The sequence below is a fragment of the Setaria italica genome, chromosome IX (genome assembly GCF_000263155.2).
Source record: "Setaria italica strain Yugu1 chromosome IX, Setaria_italica_v2.0, whole genome shotgun sequence".
NCBI classification, from domain to species: domain Eukaryota; kingdom Viridiplantae; phylum Streptophyta; class Magnoliopsida; order Poales; family Poaceae; genus Setaria; species Setaria italica.
In genome coordinates this window covers 3,074,951-3,095,859 of record NC_028458.1, presented here as the reverse complement: position 1 = coordinate 3,095,859, position 20,909 = coordinate 3,074,951, and the positions used below count along the sequence as shown (strand labels likewise).

At 47.2% G+C, this 20,909-nt stretch overlaps 3 protein-coding genes across 4 annotated transcripts; all 3 read left to right on the top strand.

Moving 5' to 3' along the window:
* The first annotated feature begins 5,191 nt into the window (after positions 1–5,191).
* On the top strand, positions 5,192–6,681 carry LOC101762820 (histone H1). The gene is made up of 2 exons (XM_004981359.4): positions 5,192–5,445; positions 5,568–6,681. The coding sequence occupies exons 1-2, from the start codon at positions 5,281–5,283 to the stop codon at positions 6,288–6,290; spliced, it is 888 nt and encodes a 295-aa protein (XP_004981416.1). The 5' UTR covers positions 5,192–5,280; the 3' UTR covers positions 6,291–6,681.
* A 2,937-nt stretch (positions 6,682–9,618) lies between these two features.
* On the top strand, positions 9,619–14,842 carry LOC101762423 (protein WVD2-like 1). The gene is made up of 7 exons (XM_004981358.3): positions 9,619–9,939; positions 11,294–11,726; positions 12,112–12,197; positions 12,645–12,738; positions 12,825–12,896; positions 13,762–13,872; positions 14,271–14,842. Exons 1-7 carry the CDS (start codon positions 9,857–9,859, stop codon positions 14,493–14,495), a joined length of 1,104 nt encoding a protein of 367 aa, XP_004981415.1. The 5' UTR covers positions 9,619–9,856; the 3' UTR covers positions 14,496–14,842.
* A 487-nt stretch (positions 14,843–15,329) lies between these two features.
* Positions 15,330–19,119, top strand: LOC101761732 (probable myosin-binding protein 6). Of its 2 annotated transcripts, XM_004981357.4 has the most exons (5): positions 15,378–15,465; positions 15,576–15,699; positions 16,244–17,276; positions 17,378–18,611; positions 18,763–19,119. In XM_004981357.4, the coding sequence occupies exons 2-4, from the start codon at positions 15,694–15,696 to the stop codon at positions 18,580–18,582; spliced, it is 2,244 nt and encodes a 747-aa protein (XP_004981414.1). In that variant the 5' UTR covers positions 15,378–15,465; positions 15,576–15,693; the 3' UTR covers positions 18,583–18,611; positions 18,763–19,119. The 2 variants fall into 2 exon arrangements, with proteins under 2 accessions (XP_004981413.1, XP_004981414.1); XM_004981356.3 differs by having other exon boundaries at positions 15,330–15,699.
* Positions 19,120–20,909: the final 1,790 nt, after the last annotated feature.

The window sequence follows — 20,909 nt, the reverse complement described above, 5'->3', positions numbered from 1 at the left end:
GGTTTTGTGCTTTGCGTGTCACGTCTGCGCACGCCCATAGCACGATGGAGGGGTTGCAAGATGACGCAGCCGCCTACATGCGCAGGGCTGTGCCGTGGGCTAGCTGTGGATAGACAGCACCAGCTGCAATAACAGCAACACGGGTGGCCTCCCGGTGATGTCTTCAGGGATGGGATTGCAGATTATCCGTGCAAATTTCGTAGTTTCTGCGGCGAGGAGCGTCGAAATTCTGGATTCCAAGAACGGAGTAGTGCTTGCTTTTGTCGACCCGAGGTCCCCAACCACTGCCACGCATCTCCATCGATCTGCCAGGTTCTCTATCGGTGCCGTTTCGCCAGAAAACTGGGATATAGTATAACACAAGATTTTTCGCGAACTGCTACCTGCCGAGTTCGAAAATTCGCAGGCTGTTACCACAATAATCAGCATGTGATGGATCATTCCATCACAGGCACAGCTTATAATTAGCGAACGGATCATTCGGAGCTTGAGACCCACAAACTCATCCATTGATGTGGAACGGCAAAGCAATCAGCTTCCATGCAATGGTGATCGACGATACACTGTACAACACTAGCCCCCAGCTAGCTGCCAAGAACATCACTAGGAGCTTTAGTCCCCGAAGAACTCCATCGGTATGTTCATCATCTGCTGTGATCGTATACCGTCCATTGCAAGTTCACGGGCTCGTCCCGCCGCCTTCCACCCCCGTTACGCTTCTGAAGCAACCAACTCCTCCTCTCGGTTTGCTCTCTCGTGTGTGTTTTTAAGCAGAGAAGAGCAGTTATTTACATAAGTTTTTGGTCAGAGGATGAGGGGAAAAAGAAGCAAAGCAAAGCTGAAAAAAAGATCCGGCGCGGCGCACCAAACAGATCGATGACACACTAGCCTGTTGGAAAAGGTCGATGTCCTTTTTGATGCGACCGGGAAGCTGCAGAGGGCTGGGAGGTTTGTTGTCGAAAACCGGGCGGCAGTGCTCTCCTTCCTTATATTCCAGGTGACAGTAAGTTGCAAACGTTGTGGATCATGGCCGCTGCCTAATAATGTGTGCCACCATTGCTTCACGGCGGTGCCGAGGCCGGATGTGCCAACCTGATCGCTGGCTGGTTGTGTTTTGCAAGCGCGAGCCACTTGCCTCTCTGGTTTCCATTTCCCCCAACCGTGCCCTGTTCCATCTCTGATGCTTGTGAATTGTGATGTGCGCGCTCTGTGATGGAACGAGAACACATAGCTAGTACCCCTGCACAGATACAAGCGGTGGCGGAACTGGGGGGTGGCCGGCAGGGGCCATGGCCACCCCCAACAAAAAAAAAATGTTTATTACTACTCCTTTGTCAGCCCAAGGTTAGCAGGATGCAGGGGCTAAACCTAACTACCGAATGCACACAACCGCTCGTCAAGGCACCAAGATCTCACTCGAGCGATGTTTCTTTTCCAATCTCACAATCGCAGCAGACTCGGCACCGGCGGTCCGGCGCCCAGTGCTGCGAACTCTAGCTCTGCAACAACACCATCACGCCAATGATGGCGGGCAGCAAGGTGGCCGCGGCCGCGACGGAGGAGGGCAACATTAACGATACGTCCTGCTCTAATGTTCCTCCTTGAACTCAGATCATAGCAAGCTCTATTTCCCTAAGTCATATCTCCTAAACTATTTTTGATTTAATTTCTTGTCTCATATTGAGAGAGATTGTAATGAAGATCACGATATATACAGTGAAGAATCGCGTAGTGAAATTTAAATGGATAAGATACGCTGACCACTTTTACAAACTATTTGCTTTTGTGTATTGCCGTTGCATACTTAATTATTGTAGTCATAGCTAGCTACTAGTATGCTTCCGTGGATAATGAAAAATTAGGATAAATCGCTAAATTCTTGAACAGGCAAATGTTTGTCTGGCACCTTTAATTTTTTCTCCACTCACGCGTCTCTATCGATCGATCGGCGAGAAGCTCGATCTTTTCCGTGCTGTTCCAGCAAGGATACAAACCTTTGCTGGAACATGTGCAGGATAGCAGTTGCTTGAGCGGAATTTCTCTGTGTTCGCTGTGTATACTAGACTACGCAGTAGGGGGAAGGGGAGTGATGCTCGAGCCAATGGTGAAGATGACATGGAACAGTCAACCAGGTGTAGCTCAAGTGCTATCTGCGCCAGCAGCCAATTCCGATCTTATCCTGCCTGCCCAGAGCTATAGCTGATGAACCATACAAGATGCTTAGCATTTCATCACGTATCACGAGGATCTTCGGTTCCTAAACTCCATGGCTGTCGGCCTGGAGCACGGTGCACGGACGAGCCGGGGTGAGTGACGATGATACACCTGTGCAGCTCTAGCAGCTGCCGATCGAGACCACCGGATCCATGATCCGTGCGCGTTCGTCTGCCGTGATCATGTGCCGTTAGCCGTTTGTAGCGCCCAGATCTGAATTCTGAAGCTGTTTGCTTCTTGGAATGTGTTTGCGTGATGTTTGAGCTACGCAACAAGTGAGTTCTCGTGTGCCCGCCCGTCCCGATCCAAGGCTCTCCAGGTTCATGGTGAACCGAGACCACACACTCCGTGCACCCGTTCCATTCTCAGTTCGGTAAAACTGGTCTCGCCCCAACTTAAAAACTCTCAACTTTTCATCGAGTAGTCCTTGACCATTTGCCATTTGGAACGTAAGATTGTACGCATGTGAAAGTAGACAAATTTGAAGTTTCAGGCACATATACCATGTAATGGAATGTCAATTTGCCTCATGGATCACCGAATAAAAATCGACAGGCCGCGTGTGCACGTATCACCAGTTCATCGCTGCGTCCGGGTCGATTATGCCTACCCTGTCACGTATGCACAGCCATAACATGAAAAAGCCCACGATGATGTCGCAGCCAGTGCAAAGTTGTGGCCAGAAAGCTCCTGGAATAGTAGCAACAACCAGCGGCCGCCGGCCGGTCTCGCACCGCCTCCGCTCCTCATCTCCTCCCCGCGACGTCCTTGTCACTCAAGGCAACAGGCAACAGTACTTTCCAAGAACTCTTTCAGCGCATAGTCACAGAACTCGCAAGATCTGCCCAGTTCCTGCAGTCGTTTACCTTTGCCGCAGATCGATCTGCTATTTCGTGTGGTTTTCTACGGTGAATTGGCCGTCGAAATCAGAGGCTACATCGAAGAACCCGGGAGAGGCGATCGAGTCCCGAAATCACAGGACACGGCGAACCAGCGTTCCCAGCGAGCGCCCCATTTCTTTTTTCACCTTGCCACCGGCCTGCACCATCAGCGGCGGCGGGTGATGGATTGCTCGGTGATCCATCCAAAATTCCAAATGCTAGCTGCTAGCCTGCTACTACTACTGGTTCCTTGATTGACAACTCCATCAAATTCTTGGTGAATTTGTCGAACCAGTCCCGAAAGACTAGTTGTTTTGGGACAAGTTTATTTTATCTTTAACAACAATTTGTGCTAAGATGCTAGAATGGATAGCAAAAGATAAGATGTAGCCATGCCTCTTTTTAGATCGATCGAGCCTAGAGTGGCATGATGGAACGGTCAACCACGTATAGCTCGAGTGCTATCTGCGCCAGCAACACCCAGTTCCCGTCCTGTGCAGCAGCCCAAAACCGATGGACCAGGCAAAGGTCATTAGCATTTCACCACGGTAATTACTGATCAGTGAACTTACCATGCGACTTGAGATAAACTCCATGGACGATCGATGACACAACAAAAAACTGCATGGCCACACCCAAGCTTCCATGGCGTGCCGCGCGGTGCACACGGACCAGCCGAAGGCGACGATACACCTGTACAGCCCTAGCCGCCGTTGCAACGATCCCTAGTCCATCCCTGTGTTCATCTGCCACGATCATGTGTTGCTCGTCGATCTGACTCACGATCACAGTTTCGCAGCTTGTTTTTGTGATGTTCCTGAGCTGCGTGAGAGGCGAGTTCTCGTGTGCCCGTCCGTTCCAAGGCTGCCCAGGTTCATGGTGAACCGAGACCACACACCCACACCCAGCTCCAAGTTCCCGTTTGGTGAAACAGGATTACCCCCAGGTTCAAAACTTCTAAACTTTTTTGGGCAATAGTCCTTGACCAGTTGGGGCGTAAGATTGTACGCTTCCGAGAGCAGAGAATTAGTATAAACTTTTTGTGTATTGGGATGTCGATTTGACCACCAGCCCGTTCCACTCAGGCACGAGTACTACGCCCCTGCCTGCTTTGACCTCTTCCTGGACAGGTTCCTTCGTCACATCAGTAACAAGAACTCACAAAGATTCAACCCAGTTCATCTTTCCAAAACGAAATCCATGCAAATCGTGGTGTGCTCTGAGCAGAAGATGAATTTCACGAACAGAATTGGCCTCACGAGATGACTTGTGCCACCAGGTATGCTTTCCCCAACGGCAGCAAACCAGCTTTAATCGCTCCCGATCAAACTGGCCCGAATCCGAGCGTGGCAACGCAAATGCAGCTGCGGGGGCGTCTTGCGCATGGACCGCCGCGGCGGAGGGCGGCGGCGCTCCGGCGAGCCGGCCGGCGGCGGCGCCGGTGGAGGGCACAAACGTGGCCGGAACTTGCACACGGTCCAGCGAGGGTGCTCCGAGGTGTGTCAGTTGGGTCGCGTTCCGACCGGTCGTAGCCCATCGAAACGGCGTCGGTTCGGCGAGATTCCGAGCTCGCCGGCTTCCTCTGCTAGCCTGCTACGCGCCCACGCCGGCAGACCGGATTGTTCGCCGGCGCACCCCGTGTCGCCGGCCGGAAATCCCGTCCAAACTCACACAAAGGCGCCGTCCGGACCAGTTCGGATTCCCGAGCCAATATCTCCCAGTATACCAAACCAAATACAGAAATATCACACTAGTTTGAAAGCTATGTTACGTGGCTACGAGTCTGCGAAATTTCATACGTGTCGGTTGATCAGGCGGGGAGATATTCGGTCGCAAATCGGGAGGAGAAGCACACTCTGAGTCCAGTTCGCGAGCCCGGCGGCCGGCTGCGGGGCAGCAATCCGCGGCACCGGGGGAGGCGCGGTAGTGACCGTTGGATGTGACAGGATCGGACGGTCCAAGTTCAATGTGGGGCGCTGAGGGGGCGATCCGAGGCGAGGCCCTCCCGACCAATCAGCGCGCGGCGTTGGGCTCTCCTCGTCGTCTCGTCGCCTCCACTATTTAAGCACCGCTTCCTCCGCCCGGACCTTCTCACCCACCATCACCGAGCTCTCTCTCTCTCTCTCTCCTCTTCCTCGGCACGCACGCGCGCGAGCGAGCTCTCCTTCCTCGTTGAGGTGCATTGATGGCGACCGAAGTGGCTGACGCTCCGGTACCGCTGGCGGAGGCGGCCCCCGACGCCGCCGCCGAGGCCCCGGCGGCGGCCGCCGCCGACGCGAAGCCGGCCAAGGCTAAGAAGGCCGCCGCGCCGCGGAAGCGCACCAACCCGACCCACCCGCCGTACGCTGAGGTAATTGAGCTCCCCCAAAACCCTCCCTTGAACGCGTTTCCCCGTCCTTGCTCTGCTGCTTTTCGTTGCTGGATTTCGTGGCGTCTGGATCTGACGGATTCCGTACGGTCGTTGGTGCGCAGATGATCTCGGAGGCGATCACGTCGCTCAAGGAGAGGACGGGTTCCAGCCAGTACGCGATCGCCAAGTTCGTGGAGGACAAGCACAAGGACAAGCTGCCGCCCAACTTCCGCAAGCTGCTGCTGGTGCAACTGAAGAAGCTCGTCGCCGGCGGCAAGCTCACCAAGGTCAAGAACTCCTACAAGCTGCCGTCGGCGCGCGCCCCGGCCGCCGACAAGCCCAAGCCCAAGCCCAAGGCGAAGCCGGCAGCCGCGAAGCCCAAGGCGAAGCCCAAGGCCGGCGCCAAGAAGCCCAAGGCCGCCGCCAAGCCCAAGGCCAAGGCCCCCGCCAAGGTGAAGCCAGCCGCCAAGCCGAAGCCGGCCGCCAAGCCCGCGGCCAAGCCGAAGGCAGTCGCTGCGAAGCCGAAGCCAGCCGCCAAGCCAGCTGCCAAGCCCAAACCGGCCGCCAAGCCGAAGGCCAAGCCCGCAGCCAAGCCGAAGCCGAAGGGTGCTGCCGCCAAGCCGAAGCCCGCTGCCAAGACGAAGGCCGCTCCCGCCCCGTCCCGGACGACCCGCCCCGCCAAGGCCGCCAAGACGTCGGCCAAGGACACTCCGGGGAAGAAGGCGGCTCCGGCGGCCAAGAAACCCGCCGCCGCGGCGAAGAAGTCCCCTGCCAAGAAGCCTGCTCCAGCGAAGAAGGCGGCAGCCCCGGCGAGGAAGGTGCCGGCCCGGAAGGCGAAGAAGTAGATTGTTCGGCGTCGAGGAATCTAGGGTTTCGTTCTTGTTTGGTTCCTAGCTGTTTCTCTTTCTCTTCTCTTCCTTTTTCCTTAGTCGAGGGCGAGTCAGGGGTACTAGCTTGTAAATTTGATATGGAAGCGGGGGTACACTGGACATTGCGTACCCATGGTGAAAAGACGAAGGCGACGACGATGACGACGTGTTTGTTAGGTGTTGTATTTCTGTAGCTGGTGATGGGGAGTTGAGGTCCGCATTGTGTTGTTAAAGTTTATCATGTGGTGATAGTATTTGTCGAGAAATTACCTTACCTTTGCTAATTTACTGTACTGGTGGCTGCTGTTTTGGCTCTGGCCTGATCTGATCTGAATTCCAGATCTGAAATAGAATGATTTGGTGTGCATTTCGTGACCAACTTGTACAGCATCCTTCCTTCCTCTCCAATTTTGCGTGTTGCTTTCGCCCCACGTCTCGTAGTGCCTACGTGGCTTTATGAGCTGTATAAATGGCCTTTAATTATAATCGCTGATTTTTTACAACCGTTTCGGATAAGATTGGTAATGATGGGCTTTATGCCTGGCAAGATTAGCGCAAGCTGTATACTCTTGTGTTTATTGGGCTGAAACAGTGCAAATCATTGCGGGCCGCGCCTCAAGTCGTCGTCGTTCGTGCAATCGTGCGTTCTCCTCTGGTGAGGCCCATTGGCCTAGTATATGTCGTGGCCGTGCATTTCTCTGACACGTGGTGGTAACGGCTTTTGAATAGGACCGGAAACCCGGGCAGGGGAGGGGAGCGTAAAGATTCGCTGCGAGTAACCGCCGAGCGTCCTACAGGAGCTGACAGAGCTGCACAGAAGCAGGAGTAGAGCGGGCGCCTCTTTTGCTGTGGAACTTTCATCTTTTGACCCCTGGTGCACCCTCCTTTTTCCCCTTTTTGGTTCGCATCGTCTTGCATCTTTTGCGTTTTTCTTCTTTTTCAAATATAATAAAATCTCTTTCGGTTTTGCTGCGGCGCGCTCGCCGGCGTTCCGTGCAGCTCATTGTTCTCAGTGCCGTCCCTGATTCTTCCGTTTCCGCGCTAGAACCCGGTCTAGTGCCCACTGCCCAGTGGCCATGCCACGCTGACAGAGCCGCCGCGAGCTCGTCGAGGACGCGTCACACACTGGTTATAGGACTCGTCACTCTCGTCGAAAACGTTGTTCGAGTGTTCAAGCGACTGTGGCTTCTGGCTTGCCTTTTCTCCTGTCTCAACTCTCTCAACTTGGCAGAAAGCTATGCATCGCTCGTGGCGCCCATGCGAAGTCACGGAACATACACTCATCGGGCGAGTCTCTACCTGTTGGAATCGATCAGAGATTCAGATCCAATACAGCTGCACAGCGTGCACATCAGTCACCAGGCTCCATGCTTGCTTCAGACAGGACGAGCCAACGGTCGACCCAACCCGATTCTTGCGAGACGTGCGGTAAGCTATGCTATGTCACGCACGACACGGCGAGGCCAAGGTCACTGGGATCCGGTGCACGGCAAAATAAAAGTACGCGCTCGTGTGAGCAGAAGCATCCGGTTCCCATAACGGCCGCTAGACGGCTAGAGGGAAGATCGAGCACACGCAGCATTCGACGGAAGATGACATGTGCTTGCGGTGGTTGACGAGCTTTGATATGTGCCGTTCGAGCGCAGCCGTCTGGCGGAACTCGACGAGGAGACGAGCGCGGTCGGCGCAGGGGACCATGATCTGAGGCGGCCGGTGCCGTGCCGGCATGGTAAAAGGACGCGCCGCGCCGCGCCGAGCCAACGGGGAGTCATCGTGAACCGAAACCTAGCTAGCTAGGGTTTTCGAGGACTCGGCTCCGTGGGCCTAGCCAGGCTGAAACATACCCTTTGGGTCCACGACGAGATGCTCTTGTCGTCATCTCGGCCGGCCCAGCGTGACATCTAGCCCATTCTGGAGTTGGAGTTGGAGCCGAAACTAGCGGCTAATTCAGCCGTCGAGAGCCGCCGCGCAAGGTAAAGACATGCACATGCGCAAGCAGTCGCTGCTGTAGAGAGCTTGGCAGCTTGCCATGCATGCATGTTCCATGCGGAAAACCGCAAAACCCGGCAGCAAGTTAGTGAAAGCTAAGAATAGCTTATTCCAAATGATTTGCAAATTTACACTTTCTTTTGTGTAAGTGAACTCCGAGCCAATTGAGTTGATAAAGTGTGCGCTCTCACGCTAGTGTCCGCACTCTGCAGCAGAAGAGCTCTTTTGCTGGGAGATAAAGCTCACCCTATTTCGTGGAAAACGGTTAAAACTCCCACATGAATTCGGAGGAAAATGCGACGCGAAAAGGTTAAACTTCCTATGGTAGCTCAGGCTTCACCATCAAGTTTCTTTCCGCAATACATTTGCCTGCCATGCACGAACCGTTTGCTTTAAAGGAGCTAAAGTTAGCAATAGATTGTACCATAAGGTAGCGCCAATGGAAACATAAGCTTTGCTTTTGTGTAAAGAGTTTCCTTTTTGTAATAATCCAAGTAGATAAGCCGTCATCAAAGGTTAATTGCCACTCCTCACCTGTATATTGGTATGCAATAAAGCATCACGGTTCCCCTTGCGACTGACTCGACCCGTAGAGGAAAAACAACGCCTGGAAGTTAACACTGCCATCTCCAATACATCATGCAAAAATCCCTTCAAACCGGGGATAGATCTCACACAAATTCCGTGCAAACATCTCGAATCCTCGCGAGGAACTTCGATTTCTCGTTGCAAACGGAGCTTGTCATCAGAAAAAAAAATAGTACTACATGCAGAGCATCTACCGAACACGTCGTGGGCCAAACTGTATTATTCATTAAATACTCGGAGCACGTCCGGAACCGATTAATTAGGGAGACGCTGTGCGGTGAGGCTTACGGTTGACCGGCTTAACTGTCAGGTACAAGCATCCGATGTTAGCAGCTGCAGCGAACGGGGACCGGACGCTCCGTGTGACCGACCGACCGGCCGGCCGGTCGCCGTCGTCGGCCATCGTCTTCCCCAGCTCGACGGGCTCGGATCCTCTGCGGTGCTGGTCAAAATTGCTCTGAGCTCCAGCTTGACGATGATGCCGCAGCGGCTGCCCAGCAGATTTACCGGCTGAGCTTTTACAAGATGTAATAATCACGGAACCACCTGCCTGCAATGTGAAAAACGGATAGTTTATGGCTTTATGCCGTTGGATTTTTTACTGTTGGTTGGAGCGTCGACGTTTTCAAGTAGGGGGTTTGGCCGTCACTTACGTGTGGGCCCAACCGGCCACCACGGCTCACTCCTCGGTCCTCCCGCTGAACTACTCAATGAAGCACCGACCCCTCGTGCACGGGGGAGCCACACACACACACACAGCGAGAGCGAGCCCCCAAGAGAAGGAAAAAAAAACGCATTCCACAACACGCGGCTGCGCGGCGAGGGAGGCGGAGGCGACGGCGCCGCCACCCTCCGTGACTGGAGGGGTCCCGGCGGTGAGGAGGCGTACGCGGAGGGTCTCGGGTTCCGGAGCGGGGGAGCTACGCTGCGAGTAGAGCGGCGGGCTCGCGCTGCCCTGTCACTCGATGGCGGCCAGCGGCGAGGGCGGCGGGGATCCGGCGGCGGCGCGCCGGCGGTGGGATCTCACCAACAAGGGGCCCGAAAGCGCGTAATGCAACTCGCCTTCAGCTGCATTCTGTTCGTTTCCCTTTGTCTCGGAGGATTTGGTGTGGGTGTGTCCTCTTGCAGCAATGCTGGCGCTGGAGCTCATCGTTTAGCTGATTGGTAGATCTGGTAGAGGTCTCCGCGATTCACGTGATTTTTGGTGATTTTTGGTGGCTTTTTTACTTTGTCTAGGCTGGCGAGCTAGGTAGGGTTTGGTTGTTCTAGGACATAGCTTGACCTTGCAGATGTGTAGCTTGCGGCGAAATAGAAGGGTGAGTGTTTGGCATGTTTCTGGATGAGTCGCTATAAATCGCTGGTTTCCTAGTCCTTATTGCATTGTCTCCCTCATTGCTGCTGCTGTTTGTACCAAGTTTAGTACAAGATTATTACGGACAGTAGCTTCCCCCAAGCAAATCAAGAGGCCCAATGTGTGCTTCTTTCAGAAATTTATGTCAATGTGGGGAACTGGTGGGGGATGACCAACCAGGAAATTTTTGATATGAGCTTTTTCTTCTTGAAGAACCAAAATTTGAACCTTTTTGCCCCATCTTGTTGAACATGCTGAAACCATTAATTATATGTTGAAATTTCTTATGGATGTGTTTCTAAACCTGCAGGAACAACTTCAAATATTTCATGTCGCATTTCTTAGACATCTGATTTGAGGTTCTAAGGTTTCAGGCAATTGATATAGTTTATCTGTGGTTTGCTGCTAGGGTTTTCTGAGTTGTCTTACTTGTTTCCTTTATTGCATATCCAATGATCTTTTAATCCTCATATGGAGTTGACATCTTCTGATGTTTATGGTCAATTCCTGGACACCCATTACGAATTTCTTGGACTATTTGGATGCAGCTCATGGTTGTTATTACCTGCATTAGGCACATAAGTGAATAAGCGTGTAGTGAATTTCTCTAGAAAAGTACGCACCAAATTATTCAATGTTTACTTTTCCTGGGGCTATGCAGTTCAAATGTGTTCAATTTGGACAACTAGTTTTGTTGCCGGGTATACCTATGTGGTTGCATACCTCAAAGACCGCCAAATATGTCAACTGCCATCTTGTTTATAGCTGAGTATATGTGTGTAGGTAATCTTCTGCCAGAATGCTCTAAAAGAACGAGCTAACGTCCTTCAGTTACATGATAACATTGATTTCAGTATTTCTAATGTAGGTGACATGTTATTTGTGGTGAAATTGTTTATATATGTTCTTTTTGTCCATGACGGTGGCGCGAGCCAGCTGCGTCAGTTATATTACGTACTGTATAATTATTCTTCTCATCTATTTGAATTCACATGTGACTCCAGCTGCCAACCTATGTCTATTTATTCTATATTAATATCTTTTTCTGCAGTCCAATCGTGAAAGAGGCTGTGGAAATTTCTACAGACGAAGAATCAGATGTTGTTATATGCCATCCAAATGGTGACAGCAACACTGATGGATGCGACGAAGCCACTAGTGGCAATCATGATGATGATAGCCCGGAAGACCAAGTGACTAGTTCTGTGAAGGACCCGAATGTGGAAGGGGACACACAGGAAGACAAGTGTGTAAATCAAGAATCATTGAAGTTGATTGATCAAGAGCAGTCTGCTCCCCCCAAGTCCCCAGCGAAGTCTGCAAGTTCTGGATCAGAGAGGCCTAAACGTGTTGTTCCCCAACCATTCTCCCTTTCTACTCAAAGAAGGTCTTCTGGAGGAAATGGTGGTGTGTCTAGTCCATCCATCAATAAGGAAAAATCCGGTGATAAAAGTAGCATCTCTCCAGCAAGCATGACAAAGAAGGTATGGACATGGCCATCTGCATATATCTCATTACAATGCTACATTATTTACCACTTGTCTTGAGCTGTTATTACCTAGCAAGTTTTTGTTATGGCCTATTATCTATTGTGCAATTGTTAGACATTGTAATTCTTACTAGCTAACATCATATGTATTCTATCTTATGCATGGAAGCTATCTGATCAGACACAGGTCTTTCGATCTCCACGTTGAAATTTTCTATCACATGGGAGCATCTTAAATTTGTTGTTCAAAACTGAATCCGTTTATTTTATCTAAATTAATTGGGGACACATCTCATTTCTTCTCTTTGTCTGAAAATATCCAGTAAACTTTTAAGAAAAGGAAACTATACTAACAGAACTACTCTGGCTATTTATTTCAGAGTACACCAGTGGCACCTAGGAAGACTCTGCAGCCTGAGCAGACATTTCACCCTCAGGAAGAGGACTCGTGTTCTGTGACTTCCTCGTATCCTTTTTCTGTCTACTTAGATTTGTTGAGCTTCTTTTCCTTTTTCTTGTAATGTTCCGTAGCTATGCAGCTGATATTTTAAGATTATGAAAATGAGCTTCTAACTTTTCGCACCTAGTTACATAAGGATGGAATAATAATATATTTAAATCTTCATGTTCAAAGATAACCAGAAAATTACATACTGGTTTTTCTTAACTAAGCACTGAATTCTTTGTTGTTTCCCGTTGAATATGTAATTAAATGATGAACATTTACATAATGAATCTTATGTGAACTTGAAAGCATGATCCTGTGTCTTCTCAATTGGCAATATTTTGTTATGCACACGGCAAGCATTGTCAAAATGATGCATTTGTTCTCAGTTAATTGTTTAAATTTGGAAATAAATGAATTTGGAAGCACTCTGAGTTTCATCTGGTCCTTTTCCTGAGCTGCACAAAGAACTACAACATCCACAAGAGCTGGCAGGACTAAGACAACTGTCCCTGTTCCCCCTTCATTTGTGTGTGCTAACCGTGCTGACAAGAGGAGGGAGGTCTGCATATAATTGCTTGCATTATTTCCAGATGGTTGGTTAATTTATATCAATTATTGGTAGTCACCATGTTGTTAATTATCCAGTTCTACACAAAACTAGAAGAGAAACATAAGGCTTTGGAAGCAGAGAAGGATGAGGCTGAGGCAAGGAAAAAGGTAAGAACTTCTTAAATCTGATATGTCTCTTGGGAGTTTGAAGCAACCAATAGTAGGTAAGGTCACTTGCGTTTTGTATTGTTAGTTCTAATGATCTATATGGTAATGTTGTTTTGAAAAAAGCTATAAAAGGCCCTATTCAAATAGGGTTATTTCTGAGTACACTCAAAGGGAGCTTTATGTTACCTTTTCTTTATGACAAAATTGCAAAATTCATGGAAGATTCTCACTGGCCATACATAGGCCTTCCATCTGTTTTACTTACATGCTACTCTTATTTCTTCCTTTCCCTTGTTCTTTTTCAGTTTTCCTCTGTAGGTGGCAGAGATTTTTGAGGTGTCAAAGCCTTTTGCACATATAAGTAGTGGGAACATGGGATATATTAAATTTCACATATATAATTAATAGTTTCATCACATCTAAACAGTAACAGTTTCCTTTTACTGTTGTAAACATTTTCTGTCTTTTCAATCTGACATCTCAATATTTTGTTAAAAAAGTACATCTAAGTTGTATACAAGCAAGATCAGCACATAATATATAAAGAATTTAAGATGGTTGTTGTGATTATCTAATCAATGATGTGTCATTTAAATATGGTTGGTTGAATGCCATCTACTATCACATGCATCTACTCAATGTTGTGCTGAGTTAGATTTTGTTGTTTGATGCCATTGACCATCTTACACTGTTTCGTTTAATTAATCGACAAGTTATATTGATTGTATGCATCTGTGCTTTTCCTTTAGTAAGTGCATGTGCTAGATTTTTTTAATATATTGTCTAGTCTTGTGGATATGAAAAGTACTATTGCTGCCTTTTATCTATCCTTAACTAATCTCGTTATGTTCATTTTTCTGGGTAGGAAGAGCAAGAAGCTGCTTTAAAACAACTAAGGAAGTCATTGGTCATTAGAGCAAAACCCATGCCAAGCTTCTATCAAGAAGGCCCCCCACCAAAGGTTGAACTTAAGAAGGTAATTCCATTATGTCGTATTTCTAATCCTCAATTAAAACCTTATAGCTGCAAGTCTGTCTGTTATCATTTTATTGTATGTCACATATTCTTTAGGGTATAGTATCATTCCAAGAGAGAAATGTGCATATACTGCTTAATGAGACTGACTTTTGTGCCCTTTTAATTGCCCCTAACACCAAGCTAATTGTCCAATAATAACATGGGTATAATTAACTTGAGCAACTGAGCAAGAAGTATTTCATATCCCATTATGATTTTTGTGCAAATGATTGAAATGCATGATTGTTGCTTGTAGCATGAAGTATATTGTGTGAAATATTAGTATACTTAGCTACTTTTTTCCATATATTGATGGTTCTGGTGGTGAATTTGAGTTTTGCCTTCTGTTCTGTCAAGGTGCCTCCTACTCGTGCCAAATCACCAAAGTTTACAAGTTCAAGGAGAAAGAGTTGCAGTGATACAGCACAGACACCAGAGGGGAAAAACACTAGTGCATCATCTGCCCGGACGCATCGTCACAGCATTGGAAGTTCTAAAGATGCTAATAGAGTACAATGCTCGCTGAAGAATGGTGTGGCGACTAAAACCAGAGCTGTTAAGCCTGAGCTGAAGGCCCTTTGAAGAACATTTAGCAGCCAAGCTCTGCGATTGTCGCAGTACAAACCTAATTATCTAACTCTTAGCCATTTTCATTTCCATGGCATTTTGCTCTTAATTTACACCCGACATCTCCACCAAAAGAAGGCTGTAGGGCCAAGGCCGGTGCGCGCTGCTGGACCTTATCCATTTTCTTTCATTCACCCTGTACTTGTAAGAACTCTGTTGCTGGGACCATGTGATGCTCGACGTTGTAAATTACTTGAGGGTCTTTGTAAGGAGTCTGTCAGTCGATGTCTTGGTCCTTTGAAGCCCTTGAACTAATCTGTGAGCTGAATAGCTGTTGGAATGGCACTGTTCTGATTGATGTATCCCCAGGTTTGGAAAACCCTGTGGGAGTTTGTGGTGCCTGCAAATCCTGAAGTTCTGTGCCTTCGTCTTGTGTAGGCCGCGTACTTCAGTTGCAATGCAGTTTGCCCGACAGTTCTCCAATACTCATGGTGGTTCGTGGCATCGAATGATGGCCAGTTCACATTGAAATTCAGGCAGAGGATACCCGCAAAAAAAAAAAAATCAGGCAGAGGAGTATGAATTCCGGACTGACTGCTGAAAATTGCAGCAAAAAACAGGCTGGAAGGAGCGTGCAACTAACGCCTCATTTTCGAAGCCAGCTAATATGTCTAATTTTATCTGAATTTTCTGGAAGTTGTAGAGTCTAATGACATGGGCCCACGTTTCAGCGGCAGAGTCAAGGTTGATTTGGGAAGGTATCAATCTGGTACCCTTTAACTTTGTGACAAAGAGCGAGAAAATAAAATGGACAAAAAAGGTTGGCATATTTGAGTCGAAAATTGAGAAAGTCACCAATAAAGTGTTTATTTTGAAAAATTGAGAAAAAAAAGGAGAGAAGATCAGCATTCGCTTGCCTCTTCCTTTATTTATTCTCTGTCTAATCTTCTGTACTATCACAGCCTGTTATGACGAATTCCGGGTGGTACCCGTCTTTAATTTCTCCATTTGATATCTTCTTCAATGTCCTTTAATTAATTTATTGATGCAAGTAAAATCCTTGTTTTTCGGTTTTGTTTATTTGTTCCATGGTAGTTGGCAAGTTGTGCTCCAGGGACACGGAGCGGGGGAGATCTGAGCAAGCTGTTCCTTTCCTCATTCCTGCCTCCCATCCTAAGAAGCCAAGAACACCCACGATCACCTCAGAAATGTGATGAAGGTATGTTAGATGAGCCGTTTGATCTTCACTTTCTTGAATCGTTGATGCGATTGGGAGTTCTTGAGCTAATTCGATTTGCTTGATCCTGATCGTATTCTGTACTGGGAAAGTAGGATTGGAAGTTTCGGTTGTGTGAACTGGTCTTTCATTGAGTTCCTGCTGTTGGTTTGTGGCTGATCCAGTACAAGCTGAATTTCTTGCGTTCTTGCGCAGTTTTGTATGCAGCTGGTCATGAGTTGCCTCTGATTTCATCCAAAGCTGTAGGCTGTCGAAGTTTTTTTTTCAAAAAAAAAAAATCTTGTGTTACTGTGTATTCTTAGGTTTTACTTTAGGAGACCTCTTTGCATGGATGGAATCACAAGTTCTATCCTAAAACCTCCTACACTAATTCTCTCCTCGAAATGGAAATTTAAATTGGTATGTTCGATTTGAATCTAACTACAGGGCTTTTAGTAGTGCTGCGGTTGCCACTTGTCTTAAGTAAGTTTCAGAGTTTTCAGTTTTGGCTATCGTTTTGCCTCTAACCTTAAAATATCTTTTGCAGGACTCCAAAATATCATCGTCCCAGGAAAGAGAAACTATATATCCAGTGTCAAATTTCCAGCCCAAGTCGATGGCTTCAAGATCAAGTACTGGTAAACCTTGGAGATATCATCATCTCTCTACTCTACTATCTTCAGCGGTCCTAGAATGGATTTTGATGCTCCTGCTGCTGCTTGAGGGGCTACTCTCCTATCTGGTGACAGCATTTGCACGCCTTTGCAAGCTGCAACCGCCGTGCCCGATGTGCACAAGGTTGGATCATGTCTTGGGCAAGGTGCAGAAGGGCTTTTACTGCGACCTTATGTGCACTTCTCACAAGGCAGAAGCATCATCATGGGCATTTTGCCACATCCACCAAAAGCTTGTTGACGTCCACAGTATGTGTGAGGCCTGCCTTCTTTCATTTGCTACTGACAAGAAGTCAAGCCTTGAGACATACCGATCCTTGGTAGGGAAACTCGGTGTCGGTATTGATAATGCAGGTCGCAGAGACAACTTCACTTCGGGGAATGATACATCTGAAGTACAAGACATGAAGGAAACTATATGCTCATGCTGCTCGAGGCCATTGGAAGTGAAGTCTCATCCTTTTGTCGTTCTTCAAAGCAAAGCTAGTGGAATTGGCATCGAGGGGATTTGCAGAGTTGTATCAAGAGATCATCAGAATATCGATGAGATCAATTATGCCGCATACAGTGAGTTGAGGACTTCTGATACTGAATCAGAGCCCTGGCAGCCTGTTGGTAATGTTGGAAATTTGCTAAAGGATTACAATGATAATTTGAAGGAAGGTTTTGCAATGAGGCATCCACTAACAAAGATTGCAGATGACATGCCTCCATATGACAACTCACAGGGGAAAATTCCTGAGCAGTCTGAGTTGACACTAGTCCAGAATGATGGTTCTGACATTAAGCCTTTTGAAAATTCAGAAGAGTTGGGCAACATCCTAGATGATGGAAAGGCAAACCTCCAGCCAACTGATCTTACCATAAAAAATGGGCAGCAGATTACTGAAGATTCCGACACAAGAGGTCTAAGTTATCCAATTTATCATTAAACATGTCGAAGTGTCTTTCCGCCTTTATGACTCTTCCCTTTTCATATGCTGACAATGCTCTCTCTTTCTCATTAGATCAATCAGAAGATGATGTTTGGCACAACGCTCTTAGTTCTACTGAGGAGTTATCAGTAGCCGCTAAATCAGCTAAAACAGATACCATAGCAGATGGAAAGAAAGCTGAATTTACTGATACAACAAGAAGGAAGGAATCTTTTAAAGTTCATGAAGATTTGAAGTCATTGTTGTCACAGCTTTCTAATGCTTCACAGGCGCCTGACTGTGATAGTCCTACTGTCCAGAACCAACATGAACATGCCATACTTCAGAATATCACTAGAGCACTCTCCCTTGATAGGAATTATTCAGGTATCCCTGAGAGCATGGTGAATGAAGCTGAAGGAGAGTGCACAATTGATCAACTGAAGCAACAAATTGAATTGGACCGCAAGTCGATAAGCCGTCTTTGGAAGGACTTGGAGGAAGAAAGAAACGCTTCAGCTGTAGCAGCAAACCAAACAATGGCCATGATCACTAGACTGCAGGAAGAGAAGGCATCAATGCAGATGGAAGCCTTGCAGTACCAGAGGATGATGGAAGAGCAAAGCGAGTACGACAGAGAGGACCTTCAGAAGGTGGCTCAAACAGTTCAAGATCTCCAGGCTGAGATCGAAGGCTACAAAATGAAACTTAAAGATCAGTTGCTCGTCGACGAAATACGCGACCACATGTGCCTTTCATGTTCCAAAGAACATGGTTCTATCATCTCAAGATCTAAATCGCTCTCGGGTTTTGAGGACGAGAAGACGTACATATCGAAACGCTTGAGGAAGCTGAGACAGAAGCTTCATGAATTCTCAAACAATAGCAAGCACGTTCCATTACCCAAGCTCAGTGATGACAAAGAAGGTTCATTTGATGACAGAGACAGAGAGCATGCGTATGAAGATGCCGATGAAGACGGCAAAACAGATGATTCGGTATTCAACAAGCATCTAGGAAGAGATGGCAACAGATTCATGGACTCGAAACATGGCAAAGGTCATGATCCAAAGGGGCAGTACCATGCCATGGTCAGTGAGAATGTTCTGGCTTCTTTCGAAGAAGAGATCTCTGAAGTCAGTGGGAGGTTGATAGCGCTGGAAGCGGACCGGAGCTTCCTGGAGCACAGCGTGAACTCGCTGAGAAATGGCAAGGCAGGCGAGGAGCTGATCCGAGACATCGCTAGCAGCCTCAGGGAGCTCCGGAAGATGGGGATCCCTTGGAAGGAGTACGATTAGCTCAGATGGTGTTGACTGCTGTAGCAGAGGTATGGTTCAATCAGATGAAGCTCCCCATTGACTAAACTGAACCCTTCTGAATTCCACTGAATCTGTGATGCAGTGATGTTTCCCTTGTTTTGGCCACTATCAGTTAATTGCCCTCAGTCTGAGCTAACTGATCTGTTGCCAATTTTGCAGGGTGTAAATGATGATGAGCTGATTGTAGTGGAGCATGTGCATGCGGTTGCTGTCATCAGGTGGAGCAAGTGCGCCGAGCATTTCGCGTGGAGTCATGTGCATTGCATCACAGAATTTTGTGCTTGCGAGTGACCAGTGATAGTGTGCTTTTGAGAGCTTTGTTTTTTTTGTTTGTTCCTTTTTTCCTGGAGATGATATAGTGCTTTGTTTCTTTTCTAGAAAAAAAGGAATCATACCGTTTTGTCTTATTTATTTTGCTTGCTTCTTTTCTGTGAGAGTTTTTGGGGTTGCTCCCTGTCCAACAAACGTGTCTGATGTAAAAATTCTGATGCAAGAATGCTGCCAGTTCACAATGTTGTTTTTGGGGTTGCTTTGTTTCTTTTTTCCTGTGTGATTGAAGGTTGCGTGATGTTCGGCATATGAACCCCTGAGTTAGACGGGTGGGTAATGTTGGTCCACCAGAACATTACCCAGCCCTGCGTGAGGAAATTGGGTCATGTTCGTCGATTCCGACAAACATTCCCCACTGCAGAGTGAGGAAAGGGTGGGTAATGTACGGTGATTACACGGAGCATTACCCACAGCTGTGTTAGTGAAGGTTGGGTAATGTTTCTCGATTTCAGAAAACATTACCCACACTTGACTAAGGCAAGGTTAGGTAATGTTAGGTGAATTCAAGGAACATTACCCACACCTGTGTGATTGAAGGTTGCATGATGTTCGGCGTACACACCCCTGAGTGAGACGGGTGGGTAATGTTCATCGAAAAGAACATTACCCAGCCCTGCATGAGGAAAGATGGGTAATGTTCGTCGATTCCGACAAACATTACCCACTTCCAGGTATCCTCCAAATCCTCTTCAACCTCCCCCACAGGCTAAACCGGAGTAGCTGGCTGAGCAGGGGTAAGGCGAGCCTGGTATCCTCCAGTGATTTTGCGAGTGGTCAACTTGGTCCTAGCCATCTGACAAAGGAAGCATATACTCAGAACAAAACAAAAAAGAGACAAGTTTTTGTGACAAAGAACAAAAATAAATTAGATTTTTATGAGGAAAATAAGATATTTTTGAGCAGACATGGCTTGCTAAGAAAATGAGTCCTTATTCTCGACCATTTCTAACCACACTCTTTTTACAAATATCTAACTCTAGAATTTTCTCTCTGGTAGGATAAGGATGAGAGAAAATTCTAGAGTTAGATATTTGTAAATAACTTCCACACTCTTCTTTACAAGTATCCCTCTCACCTAATGAGTCTCTCACCTAATGAGACTGCGAGTATCCCTCTCATCTGGTACTGTGATGTATATAGGTAATCTAGCATATCATTGGTAGTTTGCTGTGCTTTTCAATTAGCAGAAGGAATATAGCATAAATGACAACAGTTCCTTGGAAATGGTTCAGCAGCAATGAGAAGACTTAGTAGCCCTTGGCTATTTATTTATGACACAGTACAACCTAATTCAAGTGTATCCATTACTGCAGTGGCAAAGAATCCATAGTGACAAAAGCAATAGAACTTAGACAAGGCTAATTAAACATTATATGTAGCTTCTGGCAAGCTGCAGAAAGCATAAAATGCAAAAGGCAAGAGAAATGAAATTTTATAAGAAAGCAACATAGATTCAGTACTTGAAAGAATGACAAATCTAAAGTATTTCGATATGAAATCAACATGAGAACCTCACCAAGTACTTAGTTCGGTGGCTTTGATGGGAAACTAAAGATTTTGTAAATTTCCGTGTAATTATTTTCTGGAATACTACCAATGTCAATATAAGAAGTGGCACCGCTGCTAGTACCAAGGGCAGATGAACCTAGTATCAGAGGCACTACAACCAATCCCAGCAGAGCTGCCAACTCTCTGGGTAGTTTTGTATTTAACAAGTAATTGGTAACGCAAGTTCTGAAGTTGGTTATTTGCAATAGTGTACAAAGCAGCATCTGCTTGCTTTTCATTCCCTTGCAGCAAAAGATCAGACAAAAACTTAGTTAGCTAAGAATGTGATACAAGTACATTTTCAGGGGCAATAGGTGGTTTGGATGATATGATTACCGTTAAGCATTTTGCATGTATCTCAAAACACCTGGAAAAAATCCAACCTTCCAAAGAAATCATCATCATAATTCTTAAAATTAAATAACTTC

Coding starts and splice junctions, on each gene's coding strand:
- LOC101762820 (XM_004981359.4), top strand. CDS start 5,281: ATGGCGACCGAAGTGGCTGACGCTCCGGTACCGCTGGCGGAGGCGGCC. Junction 5,446..5,567: donor CCCACCCGCCGTACGCTGAG/GTAATTGAGCTC, acceptor GTTGGTGCGCAG/ATGATCTCGGAGGCGATCAC.
- LOC101762423 (XM_004981358.3), top strand. CDS start 9,857: ATGGCGGCCAGCGGCGAGGGCGGCGGGGATCCGGCGGCGGCGCGCCGG. Junction 9,940..11,293: donor AACAAGGGGCCCGAAAGCGC/GTAATGCAACTC, acceptor CTTTTTCTGCAG/TCCAATCGTGAAAGAGGCTG. Junction 12,739..12,824: donor GTGCTGACAAGAGGAGGGAG/GTCTGCATATAA, acceptor TTAATTATCCAG/TTCTACACAAAACTAGAAGA.
- LOC101761732 (XM_004981356.3), top strand. Junction 17,277..17,377: donor TGAAGATTCCGACACAAGAG/GTCTAAGTTATC, acceptor CTTTCTCATTAG/ATCAATCAGAAGATGATGTT.